At 45.6% G+C, this 18,828-nt stretch overlaps 1 protein-coding gene across 7 annotated transcripts in view; it reads right to left on the bottom strand.

The window, feature by feature from the left end:
• The window catches only part of TBC1D22A (TBC1 domain family member 22A), a 384,809-nt gene that overhangs the window by 249,260 nt on the left and 116,721 nt on the right, over window positions 1-18,828 (bottom strand). For all 7 annotated transcript variants that reach the window (XM_032261505.1, XM_032261506.1, XM_032261502.1 and 4 more), the window contains one exon: window positions 13,674-13,788. In XM_032261505.1, the coding sequence (XP_032117396.1) occupies window positions 13,674-13,788 (115 nt within the window). The remainder of the gene's footprint in view (window positions 1-13,673; window positions 13,789-18,828) is intronic.

Below are 18,828 nucleotides of genomic sequence, written 5' to 3'. Positions count from 1 at the left end.
ATCAGGCCAGTTGAATAAGGTACCTTTAGGTTGAAAACTCACGTCAGTACTGGAGAGTGTATTAATTGCTCCTGGCTCTTCAATTCACTGAGTGACTTAGCACCTTTGAGCTTGTGCCCATGCGAATGCAGCCTTGCGTGTGAATACTAAAGCATCTATCCATGAATGAAGTACATCTGCAACACACAGACACAGATGTTTGTCCTGTCAAGCCAATCAAAGACCTATTAATAACCAAGGTAAAGAAAACACCACAGAGTAAGATGGCGCTCTCTCACATGGTGGCGAGACTATACATATTCATTTCTTGCTGGAAAACAACCTAGCAAATGTTATCCAGACCTAAATATACTCACAGCCATTGATTCAGTGGTGCCTCTTCTAAGAATGCATCACAAGACTAGTCCAAAACACAATCGGAACTGGTTTACTGAGCCATCACATGCAATATCAACAATAAAAAAGTACAAACTACAGAATGTTTGTCGATAGAAAACTGACAATCATATCTCCTTACAACAGAATAATAAGCTTCGACTTTTTTCAAACTGTTCAACTGAGATATAATTTACATGCCATATAATTATTTAAAGTGGTTTTTCGTATAGTCACTAAGTTGGGTAATCACCACTGCAATCTAATTTTACAACATTTTGCTCCCCTCCAAAAGAAATTCTGTACCCATTAATAGTCAATCCCCCGGCCCCACATTCTAATTTCTCCACATCCCTGCCAACATTTGTTATTGTTAATTTGTTATTGTTAATCTTTTTGATAGGGGCCATCTTTGTGGGTGTGAAGTGCCATCACACTGTGGTTTCTGATTTGTATTCCCTATTAATGATGTTGGCCATCTTTTCATAGATATATTGGTCATTTGTGTATTTTCTAAGGAGAAATATCTATTCAAATACTCAGCCCATTTTAAAATTAAGCTTGTCTCAATATTGAGTTGGATGAGTTCTCTGTGTATACTAGATATGAGTCTCTTTTCAGATATGCAAACATTTTCTTCCATTTGCAAACATTTCTCCCATTCTGGGTAATGTTTTTTTCATGTTCTTAAGGGTATTATTTATAACATGAAAGTTTTAATTTTGATGAAATCCAATTTATCTATCCTTTGTCCCTTTTGCTTTTGGTGTCATATCTCAGAAACCATGGCCTAACCCAAGGTCATGAAGATTTATTCATGTTTTCCTTCAAGAGTTTTATGCTTTCAGTTCTTATGTTTAGGTTATGAGTCACTTTATTTTTTGAGTATACAGAGAAGCAGGAGTGGAACTTCATCTTTTTACATATCAATATCTAATAACCATCCCAGGACTACTGGCTGGAAAACACAAATTTTCTCATTGAATTCTCTCAGCATTTTTGTCAAAAATCAATTGACCATAAATATGAAGATTTATCTCTGGGTTCTCAATCCTATTCTGGTGATCTACATGTCTGTCCACATGGCAGCATCACAGTCTCAATTAATGTAGGTTTGTAATAAATTCTGATACCAGAATGCATAATCTTTGTTCTTCTTTTTCAAGATGTTAAGGCTATTCTGGGTCCTCTGAATTCCCAAATGAATTTTAAGTTGAGATCAACAAATTCTGCTAAGCCATTTAGGCTTTTCATAGGGATTGCACTGAATCTTTACATCAATTTGGGGAAAAATGCCACCTTAATAATATTAAGTTTTCCAATCCATGAACATGGGATGCCTTTCCATTTATTTAGATCTTCTTTATTTTGACAATAATTTGTAGTTTTCAGAGTGTGAATCTTGCACTTCTCTTGCTAAATTTATGTCTAAGTATTTTATTCTTTCTGATGTAAATGGATTTTCCTAGTTCCATTTTTTAAATATTTCATTGCAAGTGCATAAAAATGTAACTGATTTTTTTAATCTTGATCTTGCATCCTACAAACCTGAATTGGTTTATAAGCTTTCACAGTTTTCTAGTGGATTCCTTAGTTTTTTCTACATATAACATCCTGTCATCTATAAACAGAGGTAGTTTTATTTGTTTCCATTCTGGATGACTTTTGTTTCATTTTCCTGCTTAACTGCCTTAGCTAGAACCTACACTAAAACAGAAGTGGAAAAAGTAGACAGCCATATCTTTCTTACTCCTGATCGTAGGGAGAAAACCAGGGTGATGCTGGTCATAGAATTTTCATGGAAGCCTTTACTAGAGAGGAAGTTCTCTTCTTTTCCTAGTTTGTTGAATGTTGTGGGGTTTTTTTAACCATAAAAGGGTGCTGGATTTTGTCAAATGCTTTCTCTGTATCAACTGAGATGATCATTTCCTTTATTCAGTTAACACAGCATGTTACACTGATTGATTTTCAAATGTTGAACCATCCCAGCATTCCTGAAATAAATTCCACTTGTAATGATGCCTAATCCTTTTACTATGTTGCTAGATTCAGTTAGCTAGGATGTTGCTGAGGATTTTAAGTCCATCTTGATGAGGAACACTGTTCTATAGATTTTTTTCCTTGTTACATCTTCATCTCCTTTTGGTCTCAGAGTGATACTGGCCTCATAGAATGAGGTGAAAAGTGTTCCCTCCTCTTCTGTTTTTGGGAAGAGTCTATGAAGAAATAGTGTTAATTCTTTGTTAAACATTTGATAAAATTCACCAGCAAACTAGTCCTATGATGGATTAAAATTAATTAATTTTAAATTGTTAATAATTAAATCTCGGAGAGAGATTTACTTTATGAAATTGGTTCACACAATTGTAGGGACTGGCAAGTCTGAAATCTGTGGGGTAGACCAGCAGGCTAGAAACTCAGTCAGGATTCCGCATGATGCAGTCTTGAGACGAATTCCTACTTCTTCAAGAAACTCCAGTCTTCCTGTTCATGGCCTTCAACTGATTAGATAAGGAGGCCCACTTACAGTGTGGAGGATAATCTGCTTTACTCAAAGTCCACCGATTTAAATGTTAATCACATCTAAAATACAGCCAGACTGCAGCTACAAACAGATTGGTGTTTGACTAAACAAGACGGCACCACAGCCCAACCAACCTGGCCCAAAATTAACCATCATAGTCAGTTTTGGCAATTTGTGTCTTCCTAGGAGTTTGTTTCATATACACGCCTAGTTTGCAGAGTTGTTCACAGTATTCCTTTAATGCAGTATATTTCTTAAATTACTCATGAATTTAGTAACGAGTTCGTTCTCTCTCTCTCTCTCTCATCAGTCTAGCTACAAGTTTGTCAATTTTGTTCATATTCTCAAAGAACCAACTTTGATTTTGTCTATCATTCTATTCTGTTTCACTTATTTCTGTTCCAGTCTTCATTATTTTCTCCTTTCTGTGTGTTTTGGCTTTGTTTTGCACTACTTTTTCTAAGTTTCTGAAACAGGAAAGTTAATGATTTGAGATCTTTTTAATTACAGTCAGTTACAACTATAAATTTTTCTTGGATCACTGCTTTAACTGCATCCTGTAAGTGCTGACAACATTGTTTTCACTTTCTTGGTCTCACAACAATCTCTAATTTCCCTTACAATTTCTTCTTTGACCCACTGGTAATTTAGCGTGTGTTCTAAAATGTCCACATATTTGTCACCTTCTTCCAGTTTCCCTCTGTTACGGGTTTCTAACTTAATGCCACTGTGGTCAAAGAACACACTTTGTATAAACTCCATCTTTTCAACAGTCTGAAGGCTTATCTGATGGCCTGGCAGATGGCCCATTCTAGCGGCTGCTTCACAAGCCCCACCTGCGTCCGGCTGCTGTTTGGTGCAGTGTTCTGTGGGTATCTACTAGATCTAGTTGTTTTTCTGTGTTGTTTATTCTTCTAGTTTCTGGCCTATTTGTCTAGTTTTTCTAACCGTTACTGAAAGCAGTATGTTCCTGCTTTCAAACAACACATTTTTTTTTAATGTTTAATGACACTGGAAAAATGCTTCGATACCAAGCAAAAGGCAATATTGACATGTGCATGCATAGTATAATATTATATAATACCCACTATGAAAAAGATTCTATAGACTAAAAGGCCAGAAAAAATTAGCTAAACATTCAAGTGACAGCTTCTGGGATGATAAAGCCATACTGTAATTAAATTTTCCAATTTTTTGAACAGTAAATCCATTACCCTAATTATTTCCAAAATGTTCTTAACTAGAACATACGAATCCATATGAGTCGTGGGCAATACAAAGATGTAGCACCTGTACTGCCAGCTCAGGGCTGCAGAGCCAGCCACCGCCCCTTTCCTGTCCCACCCAGGAACCCAGGGAGCTCTCTGCTTGTCTCAGCTTGCCTCACAGAACTACCAGAGAAAATGAGCTACACTCAGACGCTTTGGTTTTCACCTTTCGGTGTTTCTGAGATTAACTGTGGAGACACAAGCACCTAAGCTGTGAGGAACGCTCGAGGAAGTCAGGCAAAGGTTGTATTTGGCAGTAGCCTCGGTTTAGACAATGCAAAAAAACAAGGTAGAGTGAAGTGACATTTAAATGCAAAGAAGGAAAGCTAAAAGGAATCATTCTCAAACTGTAACTTATCAATGAGAAACTAGTACCAGTTGTTCTTGCCCTCGCTGTCACTCGAAGCCCTATTAATACTCTGACAATGGAAACAGGCAAAAGAATGGCAGTGCTGCCAAAATCCAGCCTTGAGCATGTTCTCTGCATTATTCCTCTCTTGTGGCCCTGGCTGCAGGGATTTTACCTGCCACCCCGACTGTATGCTAATCACAACTCAGGCCGGCCTCCAGCTCCAGGAGCCATGTGTTAGAATGTCCTCTCTGGGCAAAACTACATGCTAAAGAACAATCTATGCTTCAGGAATCTGACTTACAAACAATAATATAAAAATCAATATTCTTTGTGTGTGTGTGTCAGATGGAGTTTCGCTCTTGTTGCCCAGGCTGGAGTGCAATGGCACAATCTTGGCTCACCACAACCTCTGCCTGCTGAGTTTAAGCAATTCTCCTGCCTCCGCCTCCTGGGTAGCTGGGATTACAGGTATGCGCCACCACGCCTGGCTAATTTTTGTATTTTTAGTAGAGATGGGGTTTCTCCATGTTGGTCAGGCGGATCTTGAACTCCTGACCTCAGGTGATCCACCCGCCTCAGCCTCCCAAAGTGCTGGGATTACAAGCATGAGCCACCGTACCATAAATATTCTTAATGTTCTTAAGTAAATGCACTGTTTATTCCAATCCCATAGCACATTTGCTTTCAAGAGTAACTTAAGAGAAAATGACGTAAAAAATCAAGTCAATGAGATATTAAACATACGGGATGGTGGGAATCATTGTAAAATACTCTTCGCCTTCCAAAACATAGTCCTATGGCTCCCAGGCAGCACAACCAACATCCGATCACTCCGAGTTATCAGTCCAAGGTGCTCAGTCAAGGTTGTTTCTACATTTCAGTAGCGCAGAGGCATCAAAGATGGGGAGCAGGGCAAACACTTCTTTGTTTCTTGCTATGCTAAAAATATTTAAACTAAAACACAAGTTTCTGCTTAAATTGTGGAATTCAGGGTGATAGAATAACGCTCCTTAATTCAAAATCAAATTTAACAAACTTAAAAGGAGTATGACAGCTGCTGCTTGAAAAGGGCGGGCTCTACTTAAAAACGACAGCATGCCTAAAGGAGAGAAAAACCAAAAAAACTTCAACAACAGTGGATGGTGTCACAAATTACGCTACATGATCTCAATAGAGTATTATGTACAGAAGGTAGAAATGGTTTTTATAAAGATTTCTCAATACAGGGAAAAGCTTATAAGGTTAAATGGAGAAAAAACATGAAACAAAATGTTACAGATAATAAGCACTTGACAATGTAAATACAACACACAGAAATAGAGACCTGGAGGAAATGCAGGAAACAGGTGCTCATGCACAGCGGCAGGCGCTGCCTGGTGGCCACACGCAGGACGGCAACCCGTGAGTGAGCACTCAGTTGGCAAGTGCCTGGGACCCCGGCACAAAGGACGGGCTGGAACCACAGCTCAGGCTCCAGGCCGGATGAGTCCTCCTTCCCCCCAGCCCAGACCTAGACACTGGGACCTGAGCAGTCCGGAGAAGAGACCCAGGCTAGCTCAGAGGCCCAGTCCCGGGTGGGGCAAGAGGTGGGGAAGGGCCCAGATCCACACTGCTTGCCACACAGAGGTGACACCATGGCGCCACCCCCAAGGAACTGAAGTAGAGTCCAGACTCTCTACATGCAGATGACCACTGGTCTCTTGAGAGCGGAGAAAGCAGGGAGACCCTCCTCCAGCCCTCCCAGTGTGGCTGCGCGGGGAGAAAGGATCTTAATCAAAGGCGAGGCTGTACAGTGAGGAGACAGGCTTCGATAAATCTTCTCAACAGTGGCCAAGTATTTTAACTGCTCCTTCATAACTTACCTATGCTTTCCGCTAGCTCTATACTGTTCCTATTAAAAGTATTTAAAAGATATGTTTTTACATTACTCTGTAACACTGAAGGAACATACCTCAAAATAGTAAGAGGCAACTATGGCAAACCAACAATCAACAGCACAGTGAACGCGCAAAAGCTGGAAGCATTCCCCTTGAGAACCGGAACAAGACAAGGAGGCCCACTCTCAAAACGCCTATTCAACATAGTACTGAAGTCCTTGCCAAAGCAATCAGGCAAGAGAAGGAAATAAAAGGCATCCAACAGGAAGAGAGGAAATCAAACTGTTTGCAGTCAGTATGATTCTATGCCTAAAACACCCCATGGTCTCTGCCAAAAAGCTCCTGGATCTGAGAGATCCAGCAAAGTTTTGGAACACAAAAATCTATGTACAAAAAGCAGCCGTATTTCTATATACCAACAATGTCCAAGCTGAGAGCCAAATCAAGAACACAATCCCATTACAACAGCCACAAAAAGAATAAACTACCTAGGAATACAGCTAACCAGGGACATAGAAGATCTCTGCAACGAGAATTACAAAACACCGCTCAAAGAAACCAGAGATGAACATACAAATGGAAAACCATCCTATACTCATGGATAGGAAGAATCACTATTGTTAAAATGAACACACTGCCCAAAGCAATTTACAAACTCAGTGCTATCCCTATTAAACTACCAATAAATGACATTTTTTGCAGAATTAGAAAGAAACTATTTTAACATTCACATGGAACCAAAAAAGAGTCTGAATAGCCAAAGCAATCCTAAGCAAAAAGAACAAAGCTGGAGCCATCACAATATTCAGACTTGTAAATATACTTGTGGGCGTACTTGAAATTATACTTCAAGGATACAGAAACAAAGACAGCATAGCACCAGTACAAAAACCGACACAGAGACCAGTGGAACAGAACAGAGAATCCAGAAATAAAGCCACACATTTACAGCCATCTGATCTTCAACAAAGTCAAGAAAAACACGCAATGGGGAAAGGACTTCCTATTCAATAAATGGTGCTGGGATAACTGGTCAGCCATACACTGAAGATTGAAACTAGACCCCTTTGTTATACCAAAATCAACTCAAGATAGATTAAAGACTTAAATAAAAAACCTAAAACTGTATACACCCTGGAAGATAACATAAAGAAATACCACTCTGGACATAGACCCTGGCAAAGATTTCATGACCAAGATGTCAAAAAAAATTGCAACAAAAACAGAAATTAGCAAATGGGACTAAGTTACACCAAAGAGCTTCTGCATGGGGGAAAAAAAAAAAAAAAAAAAAAAAAAACTATCTAGAGTAAACATACAACCTACAGGAGAATATATTTGCAAATGATGCATCCAACCATGGTCTAAGAACCAGAATCTATAAGGAACTTAATGAGCAAAGTACAACCCCATTAAAAAGTAGGCAAGGGACACAGACACCTTTCAAAAAAAAGACAAATATGTGGCCAACACACACATGAAAAATGTTCAACCTCACTAATCATTAGAGAAATGCAAATCAAAACCACAATGAGATGCCATCACACACCAGTCAGAAACACTATTATTAAAAAGTCAAAAAATAGCAGATGCTGGCGAGGTTGCAGACAAAAGGAAACGCTCATACACTGCTAGTGAGAATGTAGATAGTTAAGCCACTGTGGAAAAGCACTTTGGCGATTTCTCTGAGAACTTAAAACAGAACCACTGTTCAACCCAGCAATCCCATTACTGGGCATGTACCCAAAGGAATATCAACTGTGCTACCATAAGGAAACATACATGTGCATGTTCATCACAGCACTATTTATAATAGCAAAAATATGGAATCAACCTAAATGCCCATCTATGGTGGACTGGGTAAAGAAAATATGGTACATATACACCATGGAATACTATTCAGCTACAAAAAAGAAAGAAGATCATGTCCTTTGTGGCAACATGGAGGTAGAGGCCATTATCCCAGAAGAACGAACGCAGGCACAGAAAACCAAATACCGCATATTCTCACTTACAAGTGGGAGCCAAAACTGGAGTACACATGGACACAAAGAAGCAAACCATAGACGCCAGGGCCTAGCTGAGGATGAAGAGCAGGAGGAGGGTGGGAATCAAAAAACTACCCATCAGGTATTATACTCATTACCTGAGTAACTAAATAACCTGTACACCAAAACCCTGTGACTCACAATTTACCTACATGAAAAACCTGTACATGTACCCTTGAACCCAAAATAAAAGTTAAAAATAAATAAATAAATAACATACTGGTCAGGCACGGTGGCTCATGCCTGAAATCCCAGCACTTTGGGAGGCCAAGGTGGGCAGATCACTTGAGGTCAGGAGTTCGAGACCAGCCTGGCCAACATGGTGAAACCCCATCTCTACTAAAAATACAAAATGAGCCAGGCGTGGTGGTGGGCACCTGTAATCCCAGCTACTTGGGAGGCTGACGCAGGAGAACAGCTTGAACCCAGGAGGCGGAGGTTGAAGTAGGCCAAGATAAACATAACGTTAACTTCAAAAAATAAGTATTATATATTGTTTTGATGTTTACACAAATATTAATAAGCAAAGTGCTCCATAAACACAAAACTTTCTGCAGGGATCCAATTCAACAGAGCTTCTCCAATCTACTGAGCTTCTCTCCACAAAGCATGACACACACGTGAGACACAGTCCCCAGATTCGAGGCGCAGCGAATCTACCTGGGAGAGGCACAACAGGAAAAAGGAAAACAGAGCACACGTCAGGAATGAAATGGAATCACAGTCTCCCAAGAGTTTCAGGGAATATATGGAAATTTTACCTTTACATATTTCCCTTCTAAAAAGTTAAGGTGTAATTGTCATAAGACATGACCAAATGATTATTAGAACAATGAGAGAACACCCAGCTTTACGCCAGGCACAGTGGCTCATGCCTATAATCTCAGCACTTTGGGAGGCCAAGGAAGAAGAATTCCTTGAGTCTAGGAGTTTGAGACCAGCCAGGGCAATACAGCAAGACCCTGCTTCTACAAAAAATAAAAAATTAGCCAGGCGTGGTGGTGCACACCTGCAGTCCCAGCTACTTAGGAGGCTGAGGTGGGAGCATCACTTAAACCTGGGAGGTTGCAGCTGCCATAAGCCATGATCACACCACTGCACTTAGCCTGGGTGATAGAGCAAGACTGTCCCTCTCCTTCATTCATTCATGCATTCTTCATTCATTCATTCATTCATACATATACATATACATACCTAATACTCAGCTTTAAGCCTGGAAGGAAACAACAGCATGTGCATCCATTATAAGAGGGTTAAACAGTCACATAAAGGTTGCCTCTTACAACAGGGAATCTGGCACTGGGCAAGAAGGCTGTCAACACTGCAGGTGTGCTGGGCTGTGGGGAAAACAGCAGCACCCAGAAATTTACTTATTTATCTTTGCAAATAATGATTTCTATAGTTGACATCCCTTCTCCTCAGAGTTTTTATCACAGTTTGAGAGTAACAGGCAGAGCTCCGGTCTCTTTATATTAATATGAGGTTCACTAAAATCTACCCAAAAAACAGTGAAAGATAATGACAAATGTTGGCCAGGATATGGACAAGCTCACGCAGGAAGAGGAAACAAAGCTCCCCACACACTGCTGTGGGCGTGGAAAATGGAGCCACCACATGGGAAGACAGTCCGGCAGATCATTAAACAGAGTTACACGTGACCCGGCAATTCTACTCCCGGTTACAAAACAAGAGAAATGGAAACACACATCTACGTGCAAACTTGTACATGAATATTCATAGCAATGTGATGCCTGTTAGTCGAAATCTTAGTCAAAAATGGAAACAACATTAGTCGAAAAACTGAAAGAACTGAAACGTCCATGAGCGGCTGAATGGAGAAACACGTGTGGCGTCCCCACCGCGGACCGTTACCCAGCTACAGGAAGGAAGAAGTACTCATTCGTGCTGCGTGGAGGAACCTTGAAAGCATGATGCCGAGTGGAAGGGCCTGGCTACTCAGGAGTGGCCACTTCCTGCCTGGAACATCACAGGCACCACTGCCACGCTCCAGCATTTCCCTCCTGCCGTGGAACCGGCGGGGGCACGCGGCAGGCCAGGAGCTGTGGATCTTGAGGGGTCCTGGACACAAGGCGAATGCATGTCCCCAGAAAGAGCCCAGCTCCCACTCAGGCCTCACGGATCTGTCTGCTACTGCCCAAAAGCCCCTGAAGAAATCCCACGCCCAGGGGATTTCTTACACCTTCGATTAACTGGGATTCTGTCCTTACTTCAACTTCAAAGAGAGGAAAATCCAAGTAGCAACGCAAGGTCGCCCCCAGAAGCAGGCCAGCTGCAGCTCTCAGGAGGCAGCGCACACCCAGGCTAGCACCACAGGCAGGAGGCCCAAGGACTGGCAGGTGCTCAGGCGTCAAAACCAGGCTCCCATTACCAGGCTCTGCCCTCTGAAGGAACAGTCCACTTGAAGAGCCTCACTAAGCAGAGCATCGGAGGTTTACTGGCTTGAAGACCCAGCAAACTAAGAGTTCGGCAAACCAGAACAGCCTCTCTGAAGGTGCCCATGCCTCTGCCGGTGCTGGAGGCTGCGGGTCCCTGGTCTGTGAGCTTCCCAAGAAACTCTCCAATCTCATCCATGCAGCTGCCAGACTCAGTGTTCAAAGACAAAAACCCAGGCACCGTGGCTGGGGATTTTGCACGCCCCTGGGACTCCACCCCAGGCTTCTCCTTCTCAGAGGCCCAGGCGGCCCCGCCCTTCCTCCCAGTGCCACTACTTGTCACTGCGCCTTGGATTCCAGGGTGGCCCTCCTGCTGCCCTCTTGAACACCCAGCCTCAACCTGGCTCCCCCTCATCCCATGAGATATGGCTAAAATGTCACTTCACCCTGGAAGCCTCCTCTGACCCCTAAACGGGGACAGGTCCTCACAGCAGCCCGTGCTTCCTCTTGATAATGTGAATGCTAATTACTTTAATTAAGACTTTAAATTACTCATCTACAATCTGTCTCCTGTGCTATAACCACATGCTCCAAGAGGGCAGGGATCAGGCTTTCCTTGGTCTGTTGCCCGGCTCCCACAGCATAGGGCCAGGGGATGCTCTGTCAACACTCGCTGAATTGAACTGAAGTCACCTCCCAACCCAGCGCCCTGCACCAGACCCAGCACCAGGGCAGGTGCTCCATGAAGGGCTGCATGAATGACAAAACCGTAGCCAAAAGGAAGCTGGACAGCGCCCCATGCAAGTTAAACGTGTCTTTACAGCATAATGAAATGGATTTGTAATATACTATGTTGTAAACATTTCTTTACAACAAAGTGAAATGGACTTGGACTATACTAATGAACATTCCCCAAACAGAGGAAGCAAGATGTAGAAAGGACTACAAATGCCACAACCACGTGTGAAATCCAGGACCAAACATTTTCTAGGTCCGCTTCATAGTCAACTAACAGAAATAAATGGTACGTTTTACACAGATGTTCGGAAGTGACACTGTACACCCACAATGTGTAGCTGTGTTCTGCTGTGTGCGTGTGTGTGTGATGGGGATACGTGTGTGCATGTGTGTGTGACGGGCATGTGGGAAGGTAAGGAGAGTGTCCCTGAGCTCATCTGAAAACGCCACTTACAGGACACAAATTCCACTTTCTCTTGTCTTTCTTCCTGCTGGACAATTAAGATCGTGGTCATGCCCCTTGGTCCTGTCTTGCAGATAATCAGGCAAATGCATTAAGAATCACTTGGGTCTTACAACAGAAGTTGGTGGTAAAGTAGTTAAGACAAACTTATTTACCACATTAATTAAATGGTCTATTTAACATGGAATATCAATTCTCTAATCACATCTCAGTTGAACTTCTCCTTTCAATTAACAACGCTGAAGTCTACTGACAGAGGTCCTACTGTTCTAGGATCATTAAGAGCATTTTCATTATCTGTCAAATGAGGGGTAAGAGGCAGAAAAGCAAGCACCCTCAGGAGCGGCCTCTCCTCTACTTAAGAGATGATTAGGGAGTGAGCGCAGCAGCTCTCATTAGTTGCCTAGCAATGAGGCAACCTCCTATGAAATCATAAATGGGGACGAAGTGTGAGAGGGGTTGCAAGGAAATTCACTACACGGCTATGTCCCCATCCTCGGAGGAGAATCTGTCCTTCGGTAAAGCTCATCTCTCCAGATTACAGCAAGCGTGCGACTCTGAAGCCAACCCCAAACTGCAAAGGCTAAAACATCATGTAATGAAAACAGGCAAGCCCCACGTCTGGAAGGCTTGCAGGAAGACAAAACCGGTTTAATTCAAATGCGGCAACAACACAGTCAAGTCCCCACTCTTCTATTTTCTATTCACAGATGAATTAAAAAGCAGATCCTCACTTTTATCATCAGAGGTTTTAACTTAAAACATTCAAAACAGATTCAGTTATGTTACAGTTGACTGTGATAAAGATACACAGTACTCAAAAAGAAACAGCATAGCGCAACCTACACTGTTCACCCAGTTACAAGTAATTAAGACTCTCAGAACACAAAATGTTACTAGTATATCAAAAGCAGGAAAGTGATGAAATGCCACAGAAATGCAATTAAAGATTTGGTTTTCGGCTTGTAAGCAAAATATGCCACTGATAGTCTATCACATTAACCTTATCCATTTAAATTCAAACAATTGGCTGGGCACAGCGGCTCACGCCTGAATCCCCAAAACTTTAGGAGGTCAAGGTGGGTGGATCATGAGATCAGGAGTTCAAGACCAGCCTGGCCAACATGGTCAAACCCCGTCTCTACTCAAAATACAATATTAGCTGGGCTTGGTGATGCATGCCTGTAATCCCAGCTACTCGGGAGGTTGAGGCAGGAGAATCACTTGAACCAAGGAGACAGAGGTTGCAGCGAACCAAGATTGCGCCACTACACTCCAGCCTGGGCGACAGAGCAAGACTCCATCTCATAAATAAAAAAAATAACTTCAAACCATTAAAGCCAGCACTGTGCTTGCCTTTAGAATAAACTACACTCCCCACATACACTATTTATCTTCACCTATTGTTAAAAAGAAGATACTAATAATCACAACTGCAACTTCATGTCTTCAGTGGTCGAGCATGTGGATTAAAGACATTCTGGAAGCTGTTGTCAACGAGAAAACTCTTTCTCTAAGATTACTTATGTTAATAACATTAAACTGAAGGGCAACTTTCAGTATTTTTATAATTATGCGTAGTAACACACAGCAAGTCCACCAAAGTTCACGTTTAATGTTTTCGAGAAATCTTACCTAAGTATTCGCAAATGAAGACCACAAAGAAAGGCGTGACCAGGTCGTTTATCCCCTGAACATACCCACTGGCGGGGTGGCGGATTGCCCATATAAACAAGATCCTTTCAAAAATCTGAAAGAAAATGGAACAGGTGGTAAAGCCAAGAGTAAACATGACAGAAACTTTAAAATGCAAGCATTCTGTTACTCAAAATGTATTTTATCAATATTTTTTCATTGTTCCTAATATTAAAATTCAAACATAAACAAATATCTACTGGCTTTTTTTTTTTTTTTTTTTTTTTTTTGAGACGGGCTCTTAATCTGTCGTCCAGGCTGCAGTGCAGTGGCGCCACCTCGGCTCACTGCAACCTCTGCCTCCCAGGTTTGAGCAATTCTCACAACGCAGTCTTCCAAGTAGCTAGGACTACAGGCACATGCCACCACACCTGGCTAATTTTTGTATTTTTTGGTAGAGACAAGGTTTCACCATGTTGGCCCCGCTGGTTACGAACTCCTAACCTCAAGTGATCCACTCACCTCGGCCTCCCAAAGTGCTGGGATTACAGGCGTGAGCCACATGCAGGGCCCTTAATTTTTTTTTTAATCAAGTTTCAATTATCTTAAGTATTTATCGTCTCACAAGCAATGTGGCCCATTTCATCCACCCCTGGCCCACTCCGCCCGCCCGCCGGAAGCTGGCTCTCACAGCAGGAGCTCTCTGCTCCTCCACACCCCTTGGGCCGCGGTGCAGCGGCCATGGCCTATCAGTAAAGACCTCCTCGGTGACGGAGGCATGGATGGGTGAGCAGGCGAGAGGATGAATGGATGGTCACGTGGGTGGATGGATGCTCTAAATTTTCCTCATAAAGTAAACGGGTTTCTTTAAACCCCTGAAAGTAATCAGCATTGAGGAAGACAAACTTAAACATCTTTCACCACTTACAAAATCTCCCCAGGCATTCAGTTACCCCAACCAGGCGTGCAGGAGCCAGCCCAGCCGCTTCCCCTTCCAATACTCCCAATATATTCAGTTGATCCTTCTCTCCACCATCCCCTAAACCCACTCTCTCCCACCTTCACTCATAAGGAAGTTTGTGTTATACCAAGGCACAACTCAATCCTGTCACCCACACCATACACCGCACACAGAGCTGAAGACCCCCCACCAACAGAGCCCCTCCACCACCACAGGCCCAGCACATCCTGTCACCCACACCATACACACGCACACAGAGCTGAAGACCCCCCACCAACAGAGCCCCTCCACCACCACAGGCCCAGCACAGTATCCCCCACCACTCAGTCTAGCCCCTGCCCCAAGGTCTCCCCAGCCAGCGCCCACATTCTTGCTGCGCTAAGCTGCAGCACTCCTCCCCGACTGAGCCTGCCAGCCATCAGCCCACGCTCCTGCCGCTGCCTGGAAAGCCCGCCCCTCCTGCACCTGGAGTCTCGACTGCCCTGGCTTTCAGAATTCTTTAAGCATCGCTCCCTCCTCGAAGACTCTGCTGCCACCTGATTCCCTTGCTGCCCTCTTTTAGGAAGAGCCAACCACTTCCCACTTTGTGGCCCTCCGGTTCCCACTCCTCTCCACTGAGTCACTGGCTGGAGGCTCCAGCCTGACCTCTGGGCTGCCTGCAAGCTAAGGCCGGGTGCAGCTGCTCTATCCAGGCCAGTCCATACAAAACAGGCACAGGCACAGGAGGGAGACTTCAGGAGCAAACACCTAACATGTGCATGAACTCCATCGCTTCCATATACACTCAGCCCCGCAGAGCCACCTGTACTTCTGCCCAGGCGACTCCATGCCTCCTGCATCGCCTGCAATCCTAAACCTTACTGGGCTTGGCACTCTCCATCCCCACAATCACCATCCACCCGGGACTTACAAAGGAGGGGTTCGGGGCCAACAGGTGAAGTCTCTCAACCCGAGGAATCCTATCTGGAGTGGCATCGCCAGCCTGCCATCCATGCAGTTGGTCCAATGAGTGGCAGGGCAACCGCCTGGTACAGCAGGCACCCGAGGGCGCTGCCGGATGAGTATACATTCGCACATATAAATCCACACACAGTTTTCATCTCAGTCCACAACTTCCTAAACAGAACTGCATATTTAGCATCAAAGACTGAACCCACTCAACAACATGGTGCCATTTAAGAATTTCTCATGCACAGAAGCCTAGCAAATGATGACAGTGCTATTTAACCAAGCTGCAAGTAGCAGCCAGCGGAGCCGTGCTGTGGGCAGCCCCTCGGTGGCCCCAGAGGGAGATGAATGCGCAGGGCGTCAACAGGAAGAGCCCCTTGGCCAATAGCGCCTCACCACAAGTCACAAACGCGCAGCCTCTGTCCCTCCCGGCCACCGGGGCATAAAGAAGCCCAGGGGACAGCATGTGAGACTAGAATACAAGCAGGCCAGGTGCATGAGGCAGGCACAGGACAGGGGTACAGCTCAACAGCCCTTAAGTCTGCTCATCAGCAAGCCTCTGAGGAGCGTCTGAGACCCCGAAAGGGTCAGGAGCATGGGGTGGAGGGGACAGGGGCCACACAAGGACAGGAGGAGGAGCAACAGGAGGAAAAGGAATGACGTAGAGGTGGTGACTCCATGGAAGCTGACCACACAGAGTCATGAAGAAATGGGGAAACTGCCCAATACCTCCTCACCAAGAAGGCCCAGGGCCACTGACATCTCTCCACGCATGTCCAGAGGGCCATGGCAGCCAGCAGCCACCAGACCCAGCTCTGTCGCCATGCGGTGTCCTCTACAGCCCAGGGAGCAGGCAGTGCAGTGCCCCAGGAGCATGCACCCTGGACAGAGGGAGTCAAGGCAGGCACCACCCAGAGCAGGGGGCAGGTGCACTGCAGGGCTGGGGGGAGGGGAGGGAGAGAGACACAGAGAGAGAGAGAGAGAGAGAGAGAGACTGTGTGTGTGTGTGTGTGTGTGTGTGTGAGAGAGAGAGAGAGAGAGAGAGAGAGAGAGAGAGAGAGAGAGACAGACAGAGAGAGAATTTAGGCAGTGGAGCCCCCCCACCGTTTAACAAGGCCCTCACTTTCAGAGGGCTTATCTCACTCATGCTCACACACTGTCTCTCTCCAGCCTGATCTACTCGTAAGCATGAACGCAGTACTACCCTCAGCAGCCTAATTGCTGGAGAAAACCAATATGGCAAATAGGACGTACCCAACTTCACCCAGGGAGGACACCAACAGGAGCCCAACTCCTCTCCCGGCGACAAGCTCCTGGGATCTGTGGAACGGGAAACGGGCTGCTGCAGGGGAGAGAGCTGAGCAGGCCGGGGCCCCGGACTCAGTTCCCTAGGAAGAGCCTCGGTGAGGCTGGGTCTACGAGCTCCACCTGAGACAGACGGAGTCGTGCCTACACACAGCCTCGGGAGAGACGCGGAAAGCACTACGGGGCCAATCAGCAGCACCTAACAGGCAGGGCAGGAGGTGGCTACGCCTTCAGCCAGCAAACAGTGCTGGAGCACTGCACACTGAGTGTCCTTGCACAAGCCAGCCAGCAACCCCACAATCACATGCTTCCCCCAATCCAAGCCAGGGTGGAGGGCCTCTGCCCACCCAGCCTCCTGGAAGCGCTGCGCCGGCCTGGGCAGTAAGGGGCTCTGAAAGAGCACGCTTGTATTACTTTGAGGAAAAATGGAGAAGTCCACTTTCTTACTGACGGAAGAAGGCTACTGGTCGTTCCAAAGCATTCGATTTAACTCTGCTGGATGTCCACTTTCATCCCACTAACATGTAAATAAAGGACAGGCGGGTCAAGCTTTGAACAAAAATGACCTTTAACGAGGCAAGCAGGCTGAAACAGTGAGAAGAGGGTACCCGTGGAGGCGCGTGACACCACACACAGCCTGGCTCGCCGCTAAAGGCATGCGCTCTTAGGCGGCCACTGCAGAGGCCTGCCCCTTAGAAAATCGCAGGGAGACCTGAGGACCCTGCATGCCATCACCGCTAGAGCAAACCCCAAAAGGAAGTGGCACCCAACCCCTTCTCCTTGCTCCCCTGCCAGAAGCCTGACCACCCTCATCTTGTGCCCGGTCTGCAACGACAGTCTCCTGGCTGGTCTTCCTGCCATCACCCCCACTCCACATCCCGCTGAGCAGCAGAGGATGCTGCTGAAAATGTCAGGTCACACCATCCATCCCCTGTGGCTTCCTGAGACACTGATGAGAAAACGCACTCCTGAGCAGGCTTCAGGTGCGTGCCCAGCTGCTCCCTGCTCTCTGGCTCCTCACTGGTACTGGGTGCTCTCTCGCCAGGCCCAGCCACTCTGCGGCCGTCTCAGGCCTTTGTACCACTGCTCTTTCCACCTGTAATCCCCTTTCTCCCAACATTCCCAAGGCTCCCACGGTGTTCCACCCAAGGTTTTAGTTCACAGGCAACAAGCCCCTTTACCACTGCCCTACCCAAAGCAGCAGCTCCTCCACCGCGCCAGCCCGGCTCAGGCCTGGCTCTCACCCAGTTCAAGGTGAGTCTCTGGGAAGGGTCTCCTCAGGACTGACCGCGGCACCTTTAGCCCTACACGGACGGCACAGAGGACTGGGAAGCACTTTGTGGCTGTATGGAGGCGTAGGTGGCAGAGGCGCTTCCTGGTGCCCAGCATGTGAGCCCTCCTCTTCGTCCGTTCTCCAGGTTTTGTGCCATTGGCAGGGCCTGGGCTTATCGTGGGGGTCTGTGTGGACAGATAATGCCATGGGTGCCTGCCTGGGTTTGTGATCAGCCTCTCCCATCTGTTTCCTCTACCGGGCAATGCTGCAGCCTGGCACCTCAAAGGCCAACCAGTCGGGACCTCAGGACCCCCACCTGTCTGAGTGGAAAAACGCACAGAGGAAGAGCAAGAAGTAACTCCACTGAAACGGACAGGGAAGATAGGCACACTCAGTGAAGGAACTGCACAGGGGCAACGGGAAGAAAGGGCAGTGAAGGCTGAGGAGGGAGAAGGAGCAGAGCCTTCTATGCAGAAAGAAGAGCATGTGCACACACACAGAGAAGAGCGTAAATGCACAGACCCACACACACGGAAGAGCGTTAAGTGCATGGACCCACACACACGGAAGAGCGTAAGTGCACGGACCACACACACGGAAGAGCGTAAGTGCACAGATCCACACACACAGAAGAGCTCACGTACATAGAGAACACATGTGCACACAGA

This window comes from Sapajus apella, unplaced genomic scaffold (genome assembly GCF_009761245.1).
Source record: "Sapajus apella isolate SASKATOON/1434 unplaced genomic scaffold, GSC_monkey_1.0 scaffold123, whole genome shotgun sequence".
Lineage (NCBI taxonomy): Eukaryota > Metazoa > Chordata > Mammalia > Primates > Cebidae > Sapajus > Sapajus apella.
Note: the sequence above shows the minus strand (reverse complement) of the source record. Positions and strands in the feature narration are given on the sequence as shown.